This window comes from Dermacentor andersoni, chromosome 8 (assembly GCF_023375885.2).
Source record: "Dermacentor andersoni chromosome 8, qqDerAnde1_hic_scaffold, whole genome shotgun sequence".
Lineage (NCBI taxonomy): Eukaryota > Metazoa > Arthropoda > Arachnida > Ixodida > Ixodidae > Dermacentor > Dermacentor andersoni.
In genome coordinates this window covers 123,054,339-123,070,293 of record NC_092821.1, presented here as the reverse complement: position 1 = coordinate 123,070,293, position 15,955 = coordinate 123,054,339, and the positions used below count along the sequence as shown (strand labels likewise).

The 15,955-nt window shown below is 44.5% G+C and overlaps 1 protein-coding gene across 2 annotated transcripts in view; it reads left to right on the top strand.

Annotated features, from left to right (window-relative positions):
* The window catches only part of Ca-alpha1T (Ca[2+]-channel protein alpha[[1]] subunit T), a 410,459-nt gene extending 397,561 nt beyond the window's left edge, over positions 1 to 12,898 (top strand). For both annotated transcript variants that reach the window (XM_055069559.2, XM_055069558.2), the window contains exons 34-35: positions 898 to 1,000; positions 4,398 to 12,898. In XM_055069559.2, the coding sequence (XP_054925534.2) occupies positions 898 to 1,000; positions 4,398 to 5,152 (858 nt within the window). In that variant the 3' untranslated portion in view covers positions 5,153 to 12,898. The remainder of the gene's footprint in view (positions 1 to 897; positions 1,001 to 4,397) is intronic.
* Positions 12,899 to 15,955: the final 3,057 nt, after the last annotated feature.

Sequence of the window (15,955 nt, the reverse complement as noted above, 5' to 3'; positions counted from 1 at the left end):
GTGTTGCATAAACAATAGCACTCAGAATACACGAGTCTCCTGGCTAAAACGCTGGCTTTTTCATGCTCAAATTTTGCATGCAGTCCGTGTCATTTCCCGGCGCATGTAGTTAAATATCACGTTTGAGAGCATTACCTACCCACTTCACCTAAATTAAATCACAAGCACCTGTCGCCTGTGTCAACACCATACAATAAAATCCTGAATTCAGAGAAATGAAATGGTGAATAAAGCGGTGAAAAGGTAAGTTGAGGTGAATTTTTTTGTGTGTGCCTGGCGTCGCCGCAGAGAACACAATATGATGAATTATTCAGGACAAAGCAGCAAGTAATGCGCACTAATATAGCGCCCTAATAAGGTATCGCACTGAACACACCGCTAAACAGCACCTCTTGGCCATTTTAGCATGAATAAGCAAACAGTTTAGCCGGAAGAGTTGCGCATTTGGTGTTGCTCCTATATACGCAATATTCAGCATGTAGCTAGCTAATGTGTACACCCTCTGAGGCAATGTTTGCTGCTAAATTTGTAGTGTTTGATGCACTACAGATGTAAAGGTAACGTCTCTCAACTTTACAACCTTAACCTCACAGACCATGGTAGTCAAATAGTGCAAAATTACAGCCTGTCCAGAATGCACATTCACACCCTACCAGCAGTGACTTGTACCTTCTTCCACTTTTTTTTGTCTCATTATTAGGAACATAAAAGTAATCCTAAATTCAATCTCCCCAACAACAACTGAACACTTCAATTGGAACAAAATATGTTCACTTCCCGTATGCTTTTTTTTGTCATCGGTGTCTGGTAGCTCTGTATAAGAATTTACGCTATTGTCTCGCCAACTTGGGGAATGTAACAGGAGATGTGCTAATGAAATGGTGGGTTTATTTCCAGAACAAACTGGCAATGGAAGCCAAGTTAGAGTTCCACAGGCCCATTGTCAAGATGTCATCATTGCCAGCCAATTTCACATTCTACTTCCAGTGTGATGATGCTGGTGAGTCAAATCGTGAAGGAATGAATAATACTTTTGTTACTAGTTTCACACTCGTCCTTTTGACACTTTCCTTACTGCATGAATTCTTGTTTTCTTGTGAAAAAATTAGGCAAGCTTTCGTTTAGGCCAGTTATGCCTAAACAAACCTCAACTAAAAGAATGCATAGTTGTCACTTTATGAGCAAAAGTTGCATATTATATACGATACACCATGCTGTTACAGGCACATTTTGTGACCACACGGAAAGGCACTGGAATTGCAGAAAACCTGCAAAAATATCTCACCCATTAGAAAAACCTGAAACTGTCCTGTAAAAAATGGAGCATATTCCTTGCAGCTCCACCTAGTACAAGTTTTTTAAAACTTGTTTATAGTATCCTTGACTGGCTAATTTCCAGCTCCAAAATTTAGGCCAGAACCTTTAGAGTGCTTCCTTTTCTGTGAACGTCGGTTTTGCAGTCTTAGAAGACGAATGCAAGCCAGAAGAATGCACTTCTGCCATGAGTTCTTTGTTGCTGTTGTCATCAGCTCTTGGAACAAGGCAGGCTCAATGCTATGTTTATCATGAATGTTGCTAGCATTTCCATTTTCTTGCACATTCATGACAATAATGGTTTAAGAAATAATGGGCCTGTAACAGCACCACCTAGTTTAACCTGTCGTGAGGAAATAAATATCAATTTATGAGATCAGAAAATAAACATCAGTAAATACCAGAAGCGCAGTACAACTTTGGGTCTACCCCCGACCCCCATCAGTTGTGCTTCTCTACTGGAAGAGGCAGGTTGGTGTGTCGAGTGAGCTCCTGAACCACGCTTTGCACCGAGGTGAACGCTGTTGAAATCATGGATCTGGGACCTCAAAGAGGCACAACATAATGTTAACGTATCTCTCTCACATTTACTGCAAAATCGCCACTTAATTTTTTTTTTTTTTGGAGGGGGGGATTTTGCTTTCTTTTTCTTTTGGCACGGACAACCAGTAGGCAGATTCTAAAAATGAAGCTTTTCTTTGCAAACATCGTCGGGTTTTTGTGATTGCGGAAGCCCTGTGGCTGTTCTGTCACCGAATAAGCCAATCAGTCACAGCGGAGGACGTACACATCGCCGCCGCCAAGTTCCTTGCATCCCCACCAAATGGTTCTGGTCTCGGCGACGCCTCCCGTGCAGGTGCAAAAAAAAAAAGCAGAAAGCTCGCTTCCACAAGTCTGCAGATGCGCGGTAATGAGGAAGTGAACGCTTCTTGCAGATTGCATAGATTCGAATTGCACTGTGTATGTACACGCATGCTGCCTATGAAACCATGATGCATTCAAAGCGTCCGTCGTACTCGCTAGTAAGCAGCAACACCGCTTAACAAAACGCTCGGTATAATCTGTGTGCACCTGCACTTGTGTGCGTGTGTGCATGTGGGGGTGGGGGGGGGGTGTGCATGTACTCGTGTTTTGATTCTTTATGCACTCACACAAAGCTTCACTGTATATAGATTCCAACTCGCTGCATCTTCTGCGTTTTTTCGTTATAGCCAGTAACGGTATGTGAACGTTGCAGTAAGCAGTTTATACCGTAGAGCAGACACAAAAGTTAACGATACCACTACTGCTCATTGTTATATCCGATATATTGTTAAAACCAGTATATATATAAGTGGGTTCAACTGTAACTGCTGTACCATGTGCAGCTACGGGCTGTTTTGTGGAAGGGAGTCGAGTTATTTCCTCGTGAGTGAATAAATTTGGTGGTCAGGTATGTTTATACAGGGCACACTGCTTCTTAGCACCCTAATTGTTATGTATGTCAGAAAATAGAAATGCTAGCAGTGTTCATGATAAGCACAGCATTGGGCCTGCCTGATAGTGCTACAGGGTGGCCCCCCCACTAATGGAAAACACTATTAAAACATCGACTTTTTACATGTTACATTGTCTCACGCACTACCACATGAAAGACTTGTAAGAAGTGGCTGTCAGAGAAGCAAAACTTGTTGGCCACTTGCACGCGTGACTCTGAATTACAGGGTAAATTGCATTGGCTGCATGTCAAATTGCACACTATGCCATTCTAGATTAGGCAGCATTTTCATATTACCTTATTTGTTTATATGTAAGCATTTCTTCTTTTTCACGATGCTCATGACGAACAAAGCAAGAAAGGGTGCCTAGATTCAAAGTGAATGAAATGATATTGCACTGTCCAAGCAAAACATATCAATTTTACATGAAAGTGAAAATAATTTCAAACTCAAAAATAAGCTCATGGTACGCTAAGTGAGTCTTTACTAGCCATCATGCAAATATGCCAGTGTAATCACTCGCACCAAGCTAACTACTGAACATGACATACTTTTCCTTCCACTGAGCGCCCTGGTAATGCCACGCATCTAAGTCATATTGCAGTGACAGCAGCGTGAACACTGATAGCATACGTAGAAAAATGGAGGTGGGGGTGATTACATTCCAGCAAGTTCCTGCTCTTTATTCTTTTGAGCTCTTCCATTCCGTGAAGAGGCAGTGTGTTCATATTCTGGTTATGCCTGTGCTTTACAAAACGCATTGAACTGAGTTTTCGGTGCTGAACACGCGAAATGGCAGAATTCAGGACGGACAGTGCCCCACCTCGTGCTGAGCACAGAATTGTGACGGACAGAACCCCGATTGGTGCAGAGCATCGCCTATTTACAATCCACAGTTTTGTAGTGCAGGTACCACATTGGCTGCTGTTCGATTGCAGTCAGGCAAAGGTCCGAATGCTTTTAATGCCATTGATTAGAATCGGCTTGTTTCACGGGCGTGGGTTAGCGGATCTTGTCTCTTTGCAGTTTGATTTTGCTGGTTGGTTTCAAATCTGTAGTCGCATATCTGCTTCTTGGTAGCTGCACCACAGTACAAAGTTTCTAATTTCTTAGACCAAGTTGAGGGAGTCCTTGCTCAACTTAGAACATTGACAAGCGGCTATGACATTGTCTCCCAGTTTGTAAAATATGCCATTGATTATTCGAAGTAATGTTAGTATAAAATATCTTTTTGTGGAGTTTACACATGTGGACCTTATGCCAATGATCACTCATAATCGCACAGCAGCACACTTTCGATAGAGGTATTGACTAGCAAATACAATCTTGTTTCTAACTCAGCATTATTTGGCAGCTTTCAGTTATGCTTTATGGACACAAAGCATTGATTGCATATGCAATTTGCTTTTTGGCTTGTATCGGGAGTCCTCATTGTTGACTCCTGCGTGCCTGTGCTTAAACTTTAGTTTAGAGATTCTGATGAATAAACTTTAATTTAAATCTGCCGTCCTTTCTTTAAAAGTCAAATTTAGGAGACCTGAAAGCACTCAGCAATCAGCAACCTACTATACACAGAGGAGAGCTTGACTGTCATCACTATTTCAGGTGGCGAGTCCACATCATCAACGCTACCGGTAATCAACATCTGCATTCCAGACCAACCGGACATTATGTCCAGAGAAAAGAGCTTTTCATCATCATCATCCTCAGGAGTCGGACCTGAAGACATCGATGTCACCGACGTTGCGCTTGCCTGTGTTGAACCAATGGCTCCTCCGCCTGACATCAACCTTCGACGCGCATCGCCCGACAGCGGATCAATCGAAAAAGTGGCCGTTGCAGACTTGCGATCATGTGCCCTAGAGCCTGAAAACCTGCAAATGACCTCGCCTACCAAAGAGGAAGGTCCTTATGAGGCAGAGGGGACTGCAGAGCCGGGGTCTGTCGACCCCATCGACTCTGAACAGTTTGCTGCGGAGCCTCCACAAGCATCGAGGTCCACCTTGACTAGTGGAAGCACATCGCCTTCCGGGTCCGACGAAGAGTCGGACACGACAAGCACATCGACATCCAAGCTTCGCTACCTGCTCCCAAATTATCCTGAACTGAGCAAGGCCGTCGACCCCGACTCGAGTGAGTCGACGTCTTGGACGTTTTCAGCCGAGTTTCCGTCATCCTTGCGAACGACAGTGGGTGCCGACGCAACTGACGATGAGGACGACGACGCCGACGCCCGAACGCCAACGACCACAGCGACTGCTGCCAGCGACGCGACGACTGTGGCACCTGTTGTTGTTGTCGCCGAGGAGAACAATGGTGACCTTGTTGGAGTCCAGCCCAGAAGTGACTCCGTGTCGTGACCGTGGCACAGCTTCACCTCTTAGAACCAGTTGTAATTCTCTTGTGCCGTGTGAAGAGAAGTCCCTGCTACGCCATCTGCTCGAGTAACAAAGGGATGTGTCCGAGGAGGCCGCCGCATGCGGCGGGATTTCTGCAGGAGGACACCTTCACAGCACACTTACTGTCCCCAGCACAGCGCTCTCAGTACTGTTTAGTTTGTCAACTACGACGCATGCTCCTCTGTGTGGGTGAAAGTGGGGGCACATCACTGTCGGGCCATGCGACAAGCCCGGCTTGCTGCTCCATGCAAAAACAGAGAAAGACAGACTCTTAAGCCGAGCTCGTGTCCCACTATCAACATACTTTGTTTCCATAGTGTTTTTCCTTCAGAACCGTTTGCTGACCAAGCTGCATGTGAGAGGCGAATGAATGAGCCACGCGTGGTGCCTGCCAATGTTAACCTCGTTTCTACTGTTTTGTTTGTTTGTTCGTTTGACTGTTGTTTATTGTGAGCTGTGATGACATGGAAATTTCTGTCCAGATGATCGATAGCATTTTTTTTTCTCTCCAGTTATGACCTTTGAGCTCATATGTCGTAGTCGCACGTTCGGAGCCCCGCTTGTTTCGTGCCACAAGGTTTTTCTTTTTTTTGCAGCCACTTGACTTGCGTCAAGATGCATTTGCTGGAAGGCCCAACTGTCGCAGCAGTTTTCGTACAAGAAACGCCAAAGCGCAATGTTTCATTCGCTCGATTTAGAACTGACCAACACCTCATTTCTGTCGCATCATTGAAGGGTTAACTGTTTCTTAGAAACGAAATTCATGTTGCATCTTACGTTGCATTGGGTTCATAACTCTGTTGACAACTCTTGTCGCACTACTCAGCTTCACGTTTTAGGAACTGTTCTATCAACTGCTATGTGTTTCATCTGCTCAAATATCAATGGTACATAATAGGCCTTCAGTCGATCTTGTGGTAAGCTGGACGGTGTCTAGCGCCTTAGAACAAAGCCTGAAGAAATATTGTTAGTCATTCTGGTTTCTGTGCTCCTTTCAGTAGAGGAGAAGCAAAAGGAAAAGTGAACGACGACATTGTAGAGCCACCAGGAGGAGGAGAAGCAGGTGTGCTTAGATTAAACCCTGCGTGTTGGAGCCACTCGTATTTTTTCACAACCCGAGTTGTTGAACCAGCCCACATGTGCCATGTTAGTTAAAGTGAGATACGACTCACTGGGTCAAAAATATCTGTTTCTGCCAATCTAAGGTAAGGCTAGTCCCGAGAATGGTGCTGACCTTGCCTTTGCATCGTACTCACCAGCAATCATTTATAAATATATATATATATATATATATATATAAATAGTATCTATAGTCTTTTTTTTTTAATAGCGTGGAATTAACTCGTACTTTAATGTTTTTAGTGAGATGCTGAATTAAGTACATTAATCAAGGATACAAAAACACTAGGCAGTTTTATAAATGTTGCCATTCGTTTGCCCCGGTAGCAAACGGTGCGGTGCGCTCGTGTTGGTAGCCTGCCTGCAACGCAAATGGTAGAATGCCCCGTGTACAGTAGACAAGCGGTATCTTGTTTCAAATAACCTGCTGACCACGTTTTGAGTACCGCTCATGATGCTCGAGCGTTTGGGTTTGACTAAAATGGCATGGTTCCACAAACGGCTAGAAAAGCTTTCGTTAGGCCGTGGTTTGCCTAGCAGGAGTCACATGTATGTAAAACAGAATTGCAGCAGCAGCAGCAGGTCTTAAAAAGATATCTTTTACAAAACCTCGACACCTCTGTCGAGTGATGTAGCTCTTTTGAGCGCCGCAGATCGAAAAAAAGAAAAAAAGCTCTGCTGGCTCCAACGATGTTGTACATGATTTTAACATGTTGGTGTTTAACGGTGTTCAGTCGTGCACTCAACAATCGACCGAATGGTGAGCTCTCTCACAGCACTTAACTTTGCCCGCAGAATCTCGCCATCGCTCGGTTCGGCAACTTCTCCAAGGCTCAAAGTCAGGCATGCAAGTGCAGCTGCGAGACGAAATGCCGAGTCCCAGATCACGCGTTCTTGCAAAAGCCCTCATAACTCGCAAATTTTCAGTGTTTATTATTCTTTTCCTTTCAGCATAGAAATGTCTGGGAGTTGTAGTTTGCTTGTAAGTGAATACATTTGATACAGGAATTTCCAAAAATCATTATCTTCTAACTGGAAAGAATTCCTGTTAAACATATTGGTTCGACAAAATTCACACTGTGTCATGTTTGCATTCGCCGTTCAGAAAAAAAGAAACAGAGTAGGAAAGAAATGGATGAAAATTTCACAAATGACTGTGCCAATTTCATTCTTTCCTTCTTTTCGAAGAACAACAATTTAGCGAGTTCAGCGACGTCAAACAAGATTAGCTTAGAAGACCAGCCACCGTCATATCTTCATGAAACCAAGGTGCCATTCTCTGGGTCCCTCCGTTTCTAGGCTCCATAGCAGCATTCTTTCCAACTCCTAACCCAAGTTGGCTGTGTCATGATGGAAAAAAAAAAAAGATACGCTGCACACTTTGTATAAATCCGCCTCATGCGCACCCACATGCACACACACTGTCCGGATGCCACACCGACACTTTCGTAATCTTCACCGTGTAACCGCACACGCAGGCAAGTGAAAGCGACATCCAGCCACCGACTTAAAACGAGTCATACGCTAGCTCTTCTTATCGTGTAAATTCTGTAAGAAATAAGAGAGGAACTCTCCCCCGCCTCATTGGAGCAAAGGTGCATGTAGAGTCTCTAGAAGTTTGATATAAAATGCTGAGTACGCCACAAAAAAAAGCTGCAAACGCAAAGAAGTCTTTTGATTGCTGTAAACGAAACATTGTGAAACCCCCTCCTCTTGCAAAGGCTTATATGTGTCTCCGTAGCGATTATGGAAAGAGAGAAAGACGCATCTTCTAGTTCCATTTGTGCTGTTGTTGTTATAACAAGCATTCGCTGCATCCCACAGTGCTGTGTTGGGTGACTCGAAACGCAGAAGAAGATATGCAAGCCAAGGCCACAGAGCGAAGTCGCTTTCTAAAGTGTGGAGGGATTCCTGGAAAGGACATCCTTTCTTTTTTGGGGGGAGGGCTGTTGTTGTTGTTGTTTTCCCCTTCTCCTGCTGGGCTCAGCAAAAACCACTTTCGCGCTGTCGTCGCTTGCGTGTTGTTGCCTTCCTCAGTTGTCGCTGCTGCCGCCACCAGACGGCGCCGACGCTACGCTTTTCACCGCATATCCTGAAATCGCAAACGTGTGCGTTTGGGGTTATCAACCAGGCTTGACCCCTGCAAAGCATTGCGAAGGAAAGCGGCTTCCTGAATTTCCGACGCAAACGAAGCGCGCACCACCCCACCTAGCTTTCTTACAAGCATTCTTTCTTTTCCTCTCCAAGTGTGTGAGTATGCATGTCCTGCAAAGAGTACTCATGAGCAAGGATTGTTTTACGTGGCAAGTACAATTACGGTGCTTTCTACGGCACAGTTTGCTTCACTGGCCGACTACAGTACGTTGTTCTATGTGTATGTCGACGCGATTGTAGTCTGTCTCGACACCTCCTCTATATGGCACGTTACAAACCGATCCTTGTGCGAGGTCCATCTTTGTCAGTTGTTAAAAGTGGTGTAGAAGTGTGGTTTATGCTTTGTGCTGTATGAACTGAATGGTGGGTGCCCACAAAGCACACAGAGAGGCAAAAAAGACCACTGGAGGCACAGAGGTTGTGCGCTCTCATAAGCCCCTTCCATGATGTTTGTGCGTGTCACCTTAAAATAATACGTTAGAAATTTGAGCAAGAAGAGAAATGGACATTGAAACACAGCTGAAATGTTTACTGCAACACCAAAGTACCATCTGCATAAATTGAAACACGAACAATAAAACAAACTTTTCAGAACTTCAGCTATTCATGGTAACATGGAAGTGCAACATAGAATCACTCTGCACACAGTTTGGAAGCATGGCGTAGCCACAAATTCACATTTCGGAGCCACAATTAAGCCACTGTTATAAAACACAGCTGAGACCGAAAAAGCAACAATGTGTGCTAGTTGTTCTTGACTTATTCGTGTTTGAATTCGTGCTGACAGTACATTCTTTCAGGCCTGTGTGCTAAAGCTGGTTAAAGTTCATAAGTGTGATCTAGCTCTGTCCAGACTTAAGCCGAGCCTTCTGTTTGTAAAGCATTGCCTCTTGTTTGCATAAATTCTCTGATGCATCTTGTTTTCCATCGTCAAAACAACCCGACCTCTCTAAATGTGTAAAGACATGCCTCGGGCCAACGTAGCCTCTCTTTGTCGGCACCAATGACACATCTCCTTGGGACCACTCCATCACTTTTCACGTGTTTCAGTTGGTGTCCTTGGAGAGCTTAAAAACCACAAGCCTCTCAGAACACCACATAGCCACTTTCTCAGGCTTTGCTATGTGATGCTAGAATTCCCACGTGCCTCACACAATTTTCATAGCTCGAACATGTTTTCTGCCACGAGCTGCCATGTCTTCATTGACCTGTCAAGTCACGCAGTGCTGCATGCAAAGTTCTTTTTTATTTTCTTTCAGGCCATCACTATTTCTACAAACCACTTCATTGTAATGTCCCAGCTGTTAAACTGTCTCCAGCTATGTACTGTTGAGTGTCAAGTTAATTCTTGCCAGTTCACTAGAGCACCTTACGAAGACGAAGGCATTGAACTTAAGTGTGGTCGACTCATGTTCATTCAATCTCCTAGGGGCCACAGATTTCTGTTAGAACTAATTGAACTTAATGCACCTTGAAACAAAATTGCAAGCTACAATACAAATAGACATGCAGCACAAGTTTGTCCCTTGCCATCGTTACCTTAAATAGAAACAGATGTGGATGTACAGCTGAGTGATTCCTTAAGGCACACAACATTTAATATTTGGCATTAGGCTGGATCGGTGGCGCTCTCCTGTAGTTGCGCCCACCAATGTACACAACCTGAATATCAAGTGCGGGCACATTACTATTCATGCCTTACGAATGCCTTCCTCTATTCCGCCGTTTTCAGCAGCAGTGTTGCATCCCGGGAATAAAAAAAATGCACAAAACGAAATCATTGTTAGAATTAAGCAACCTCAATATGCATTAAACACACAAAAGGCCAACCAGTATTTTGATAATCGTTCAAGTTAACCAGTATTTTAAATCGTCACTAGAGGGCTGTAAATAAGTCACATAAAAGGTACGCTGGTTTCACCTAACAAAGATGACATGTAGATGGAGTTGTTTTTTCTATAATTCTGTTTTTTTTTTTTTTCCTGTGGGACAAAGAATGCTGTGCAAGGAAACAGAGTTGCTGAGTGCAATGCAGGGTACTTTCCTGCAAGAGACAGTGTGCTGCCACTTTTCATGCAGCTCACTGCTATGCAACGCAGGTGTGCGGATTGTCACGAGTTGTGTGCATCACACGCGCACCTCCGGGAGTGTTACAGGTGCTGGAATTGCATCTTATATGTTGCAATCCACTGTAGCCAGACCTCAACCTCCCTGAAATCTTGAAATAACTCTTGTCAGAACTATTCTGTCACATCCCCCTGTTGTTTGCATTTGTTCACTGCCTACCCCCCCAACTGTGATGTTCAATATGTGTGCAGTCTTGCTGCAACTAAAAATTGTTTAGTGACTCTTGTGTGTCGTCACTTATAAAAAAGCAGACCTATCTTGCAAGCACAGCTGCCTAGCAAAAGTTGTAAATTGATAGCCGTTGCTTGCTTTTCATTGTATTCTTATGTTTGGTCCTGAGCACTAGTAGAAAATCGCAAACTTTTCAGGGTTTGCTTCTCCAGCAAGGGTGTAGCGAACGCCGCGGAACCGTCTAGACATATTGAACTTTCACTTTGAAACCAGCTGTGACACGACATCGCCATTTCTGCAAGATGTGTTTCATGAATGCCTTGTTTGTTGTTTTGATCTACATTGGCTTGTTGTAGCCAAGCCCATTTGTGTATACAGACAATGCATTTTTGTTACGATACTTGACTCTTTGTGCGACTAGCTAAATTGTTCATCAGATGAACCGTGCACTCGCTATGTACAACTCGGGGGCTGTAGTCTGATTTCCATCTCCGCAGAGACGATCCTTCAGAAATGTATTCCGATTGGCTTACACAGCAGAGGCAATAGAGCCCATTCACAATGTGTAGCGAAAACTGTAAATATGCGTACCACGCTTTTCGTTACCATCTCTTTGTAATACATTCGTTCTGCTCACAAATGCATGAATATATTTTCAATTAATGCCAAGGAACTACTCATAGCAGAATAGAACGAGTTAGGAAAAACAGTTCTAGAATAACTCTTACAGCTGTAGCTCCTAAACAAATGTAGTGAGCCTACTTTCTAATGACAAGACTGAGGTTCGCAGGAGAATGGAGACGAAGTGATCAACGGGATTGAACAAAAAATGCTGCTGCAGTCAACGTTTCGACAAAGGGGCTTGTTTTGTCAGGGCCCCTGATAAAGACAAGCCCACTTGTTAAACTATTGCCTCCAGGAACATCCCTTGTTTGACTACTCTTGATTACCTTCTAATGACATCTTTCGTTGCAGAAGTTTCTAGCAGACGCTCCCGTAGAAGTTGTGGAAATATTGCATCTGAGGCCCTAGTTCATTAACAAATCCCAAAGTTTGTAGGATGTATCAGTGCCATCGACGGCCACTGAGCCAACACTTATCGTTACGTCTGAACCTGTCTATCTAATTCCAGTGCTTAAGCCAATCAGACCCCTTTCGTTGCCTCCCAAAGGTGGCAATCAGAATGCCGTTCCCTGGAATCTGTACAGAAGCAGCAGCACAGATTATCTTCGCATCACCCTGACCCAAAGTGCGGTAAAACACGTGCTCTAAGTGCAGTTGAAAACAAAACTGCGTTAGCAGGTGACAGAATGATTGCATGGAATGTTTTGCTTCCACATTTGCGTTCCAGCATATCGAATCGCTGTGAAAGGTCATAAGGCAAAGTGCAATTCTTCTTCTTAACAACAGCCAAAACCCTTCCCCCCTCACCCACCCACCTAAAAAAACAAATGAGGTCGTCTTCAATATTACAATTTTCAGAGAGTGCACCTGTAACATATTCTCTAGTCAGCATAACTGGGTTTGTGAAATACAGAGTGCTGTACAGGTATTCATATCTTCACGTACTGTTCCCAGTGCTTTTGCGTTGCTCCACATAAGTGTTACTCGTCAAGCTTCTCTCAATACAGATACTGGATAGGGTCACCCGCTGTCGACTTGCCTTACTGCCTTTGACCTGTTTGTCACGTGCATCTTGCAAAGTCAGGACGATGTTTGCAAGCCCTATTCCAGAATTCTCTCAGTGCTCCCTGCTTATCAGCCAAGATGTTCAGTTGCACACCGACAGACGACATGGCTAGGCACGAAAATTATTCCACGCAGATTCCGACCTCCACGAAAACATGCGATTGCTAAAGTTGATAACGGCACCTTCTGTCAAGCTCGTTTCGTGGGAGTTGTGGTGAAGAGAAACTTCAAGCATGCCAGAAATAGTTGACATAATGCTATTGTTGGCCTTAACAGTTGGTGGCCGAATGCGGAAAATGCGTGTGGCTGAAGGTGTGACTCGCTCTGTGGCCGAAGCGAGTAAGCTGTGATCCTGTTAATTCAAATGAGAAATGTGTCGCTGGGGGAACAAGCCTTTTTTTTTCTTTTTGTTATGTCGTTATTAAAATAACAAATTCCACAAGCTCACTGTCTGTACTGCTTCTTCACTTTTTCTCCGGGTCGCAGACATATCCGAAAAAGCTTGCCCACATTACAAATGCACTATTATTAATTTTGACGAACATGCGTGACAGGTGGGTTGTCACGTAGCAGCTCACACGGGCAGCCGGGTAAGAAAAGCTGGATTCACACGGTAAATGTGATCATGGACAAATCAGTCCAGTGAAGGATGACGTATATCGGATATCACTTCACAGCTAGCGTTACGGAACATCGCGAAAATCGGGCAAGAATGGTGTAGGACATAACCCTGCTCTTGCTCTTCAATGCATCTGAACACTTCACGTGGTCATTGGGAGCCACCGAGCTACCAGTGTTTGTAGTGCGCACATACGATGAACAAATTGAACTGGACTGAACATGGCTGCCGCCAGACTAAGGCATTTTGCCATCACTACCTCAGTATTTCTCGCCGACGATCCCAGCAGTGATTTGGCTTTCGGTCATATCGTGAATCATTTCACAGGGTCCTCATGAGCACAGCAGGAACAGGTGACGCACGTATGATCTCGTGATACACAATCTGCAAGCTGTGATCACAATTTGCTCTAGTGTGTGAACACAGCTTTAGTGCCCTAACTGAAAGATCACTTGTCACAGCAGCTGTGACTGACGCTTGTTGACATCCTGAAATGTGTTATCAGAATCTGATCCAAATCATTTGCATTATTCTGTATTGATCTGCCTACCTTACTGACGAAATTGGTGTGCTGTGGCTACATAAGAAGTTGGCAAAGTCAATAACAAGAGCAACATTTCACAGTGACAAAGCAAGATAATCATCCCACTTCTCAGTACAGGGTTGCCAGTTTGATTCCTTAAATGCGTCCAGCTAAAATTTAGTTTCACCACACATCTTGCATATCCAGAATCATGAAAACCACACAGCTGCGAGACGAATTAAGAATTTTCAATCTCTTTGTGAGTTTCATTAAGTTTGCAGAATGTTGACTACATGCAAGAACTTTCAACAAACACCTCACGTACGAGATCGTCAACTATTTCATGTCTAGCATGGTTGGAAAGTCTGAAATAGATCACATGACAGCATCGTTGGCGCAAGCAAATAATGCACACATACGAGACCGCACGGTGGACCGCAAACGCCACTACTGATATGCTTCACCGTAATACACATCTTGTACATTGCTTTGAAGCGATTAAAGCCCATCTGCCACATTCAAACGCCTATAAGACATTTGCCTAAAGTAACTAGACGTGTACTCAGCACTAATCTGCCAGGAAGGGAATAATAATTCTACAAACAGCCGAAGTCTTAAAGGTTGCTCAGGATAAAAGCTGAAAATAGTTGAAAAGAAACGCATGTCATCGACTCGCCTTGAACACGCGCAGTGCTGAAAGCAAAGGGTGTGGCCCTTCACCGTAACGGGTGCATGCGCCCCCGACGCCTACAAGCGCAAGAGGCACGGCAGGCGGCGGCCCGTGGAGTGACCACATGCGCGCTGATAGCGGAATTCAAAATATGTGACCGGGGCCCGGCTTTCGTTGGTGTAATCACACAGCTCACGTTTGACAGAGGTGTGCACACGGACAGACCCCTGTAATATGTACTAGTGAAGAGCACATTGCTACGAAAACATTATTCAATGCCAGCCCTCAACTCGCGTGCTAACAAAACCAGATTTGGGCTGCATGCAACACCGCGCGAATCCAAAGGTTACAGTTTATTTAGGCACGTGTGTAGTAATGAGATTACCAACATTTGTTCATTTTTCCAGCTACATCGTTAGAAGACTGCAACAATGCTTAACGGATGTGCTGCTGCCTAGAAATGTGTAGGAAAACTACAAAACAAGAACGACAGAATGTTAGGCTGTACTTCGTTTCGGCATTTCCGTGCAGCAGAGCCAAGGCTACGCGACCCACGAGCACAGATTCTTGTGCAGCAAGATGTGGCGCTTCAGTTTGGAACCCGTTGGATGACTAAATGGCCTTGACAAGCGGCCTTGTCGGCAGCTGTTTAAAGCTTCTCTGCAGGTCACTGGGCAGTTTATCGCAGAATGTTGCTTCGCTTTTTAATGAAACATTTATTGAGGCTCTATGGTACAGAAAATAGAGCTCTCCACTTATTCGAACGAAAATGTGCACAGAGCAAACGAAATTAATGCAATGTTGCCATACAGATAATAATTTGCATTTAAAAAGTACAAACAATTAGTTGCTTTGACAGTCACCAAATTCATACGTGTAGTCGGCACAGCCCCACTGCGGACCTCCTCAGTAGTATGTACTTCGTCCTTTGCAAAAATGATATACACAGACTTGATTGTGTGGTATCGTTTCAAGCTGCTCTTTGATGCAAAAGGAATGAAAAGGTCGGTGTTGAACGTGCTCGGAACAGTTCGGGAAGGAGTGTGGTAAACGTGCATGAATTCTAATTAGGAAAACAGCCACACTTACGAATGTCAGCGAGCGCATCGTGTACAAGTGGATGTGACAAGAGGGATAAGAGATGGCGGCACCATGCAGTGCAACACACACACCGGCCGAGTGCTCCTTCTGGGCCCTCCGCTTCTGCCATCTCTGCAACCCTCCTTCTCCTCTGTATCTGGGAATATCTTGATGACACGCGCCTTTTTAGTGTCACAGCGAATGTGGAACGAACTTTCTACTGACGCTGTCACAGCAGCTGACCTCGCTGCACAGTTTCAGTGTTAGTAGATGCCAACGCCACCTGCCCAGCAGTGCTTGCCGCTAGCAGACGACAGGGCAGGGAGGGGCACCTTTGAGATGTGTTCGCCCCTCTGATTGGTCGAAGAAGCCCGTAGCTTCCCCAGTGCTGCACGGAACTACTGAAACAGAATATAGCTGGTACAGGTTTGCATCGAAAAAAGGTTAGGTGTGCAAACACAGACACAAGGAAACTAATGCTTGAGTTGTCCGTTTCCCTCTTCTTGTGTTCGTTTCTGCACACCTAACTTTTCTGTAAAACAAGGCTAGCAAATTGACCAACAGAACTGCATTGAATTGGCTTCATCTGGTGCTAGTTGCCAGACCAAAAAC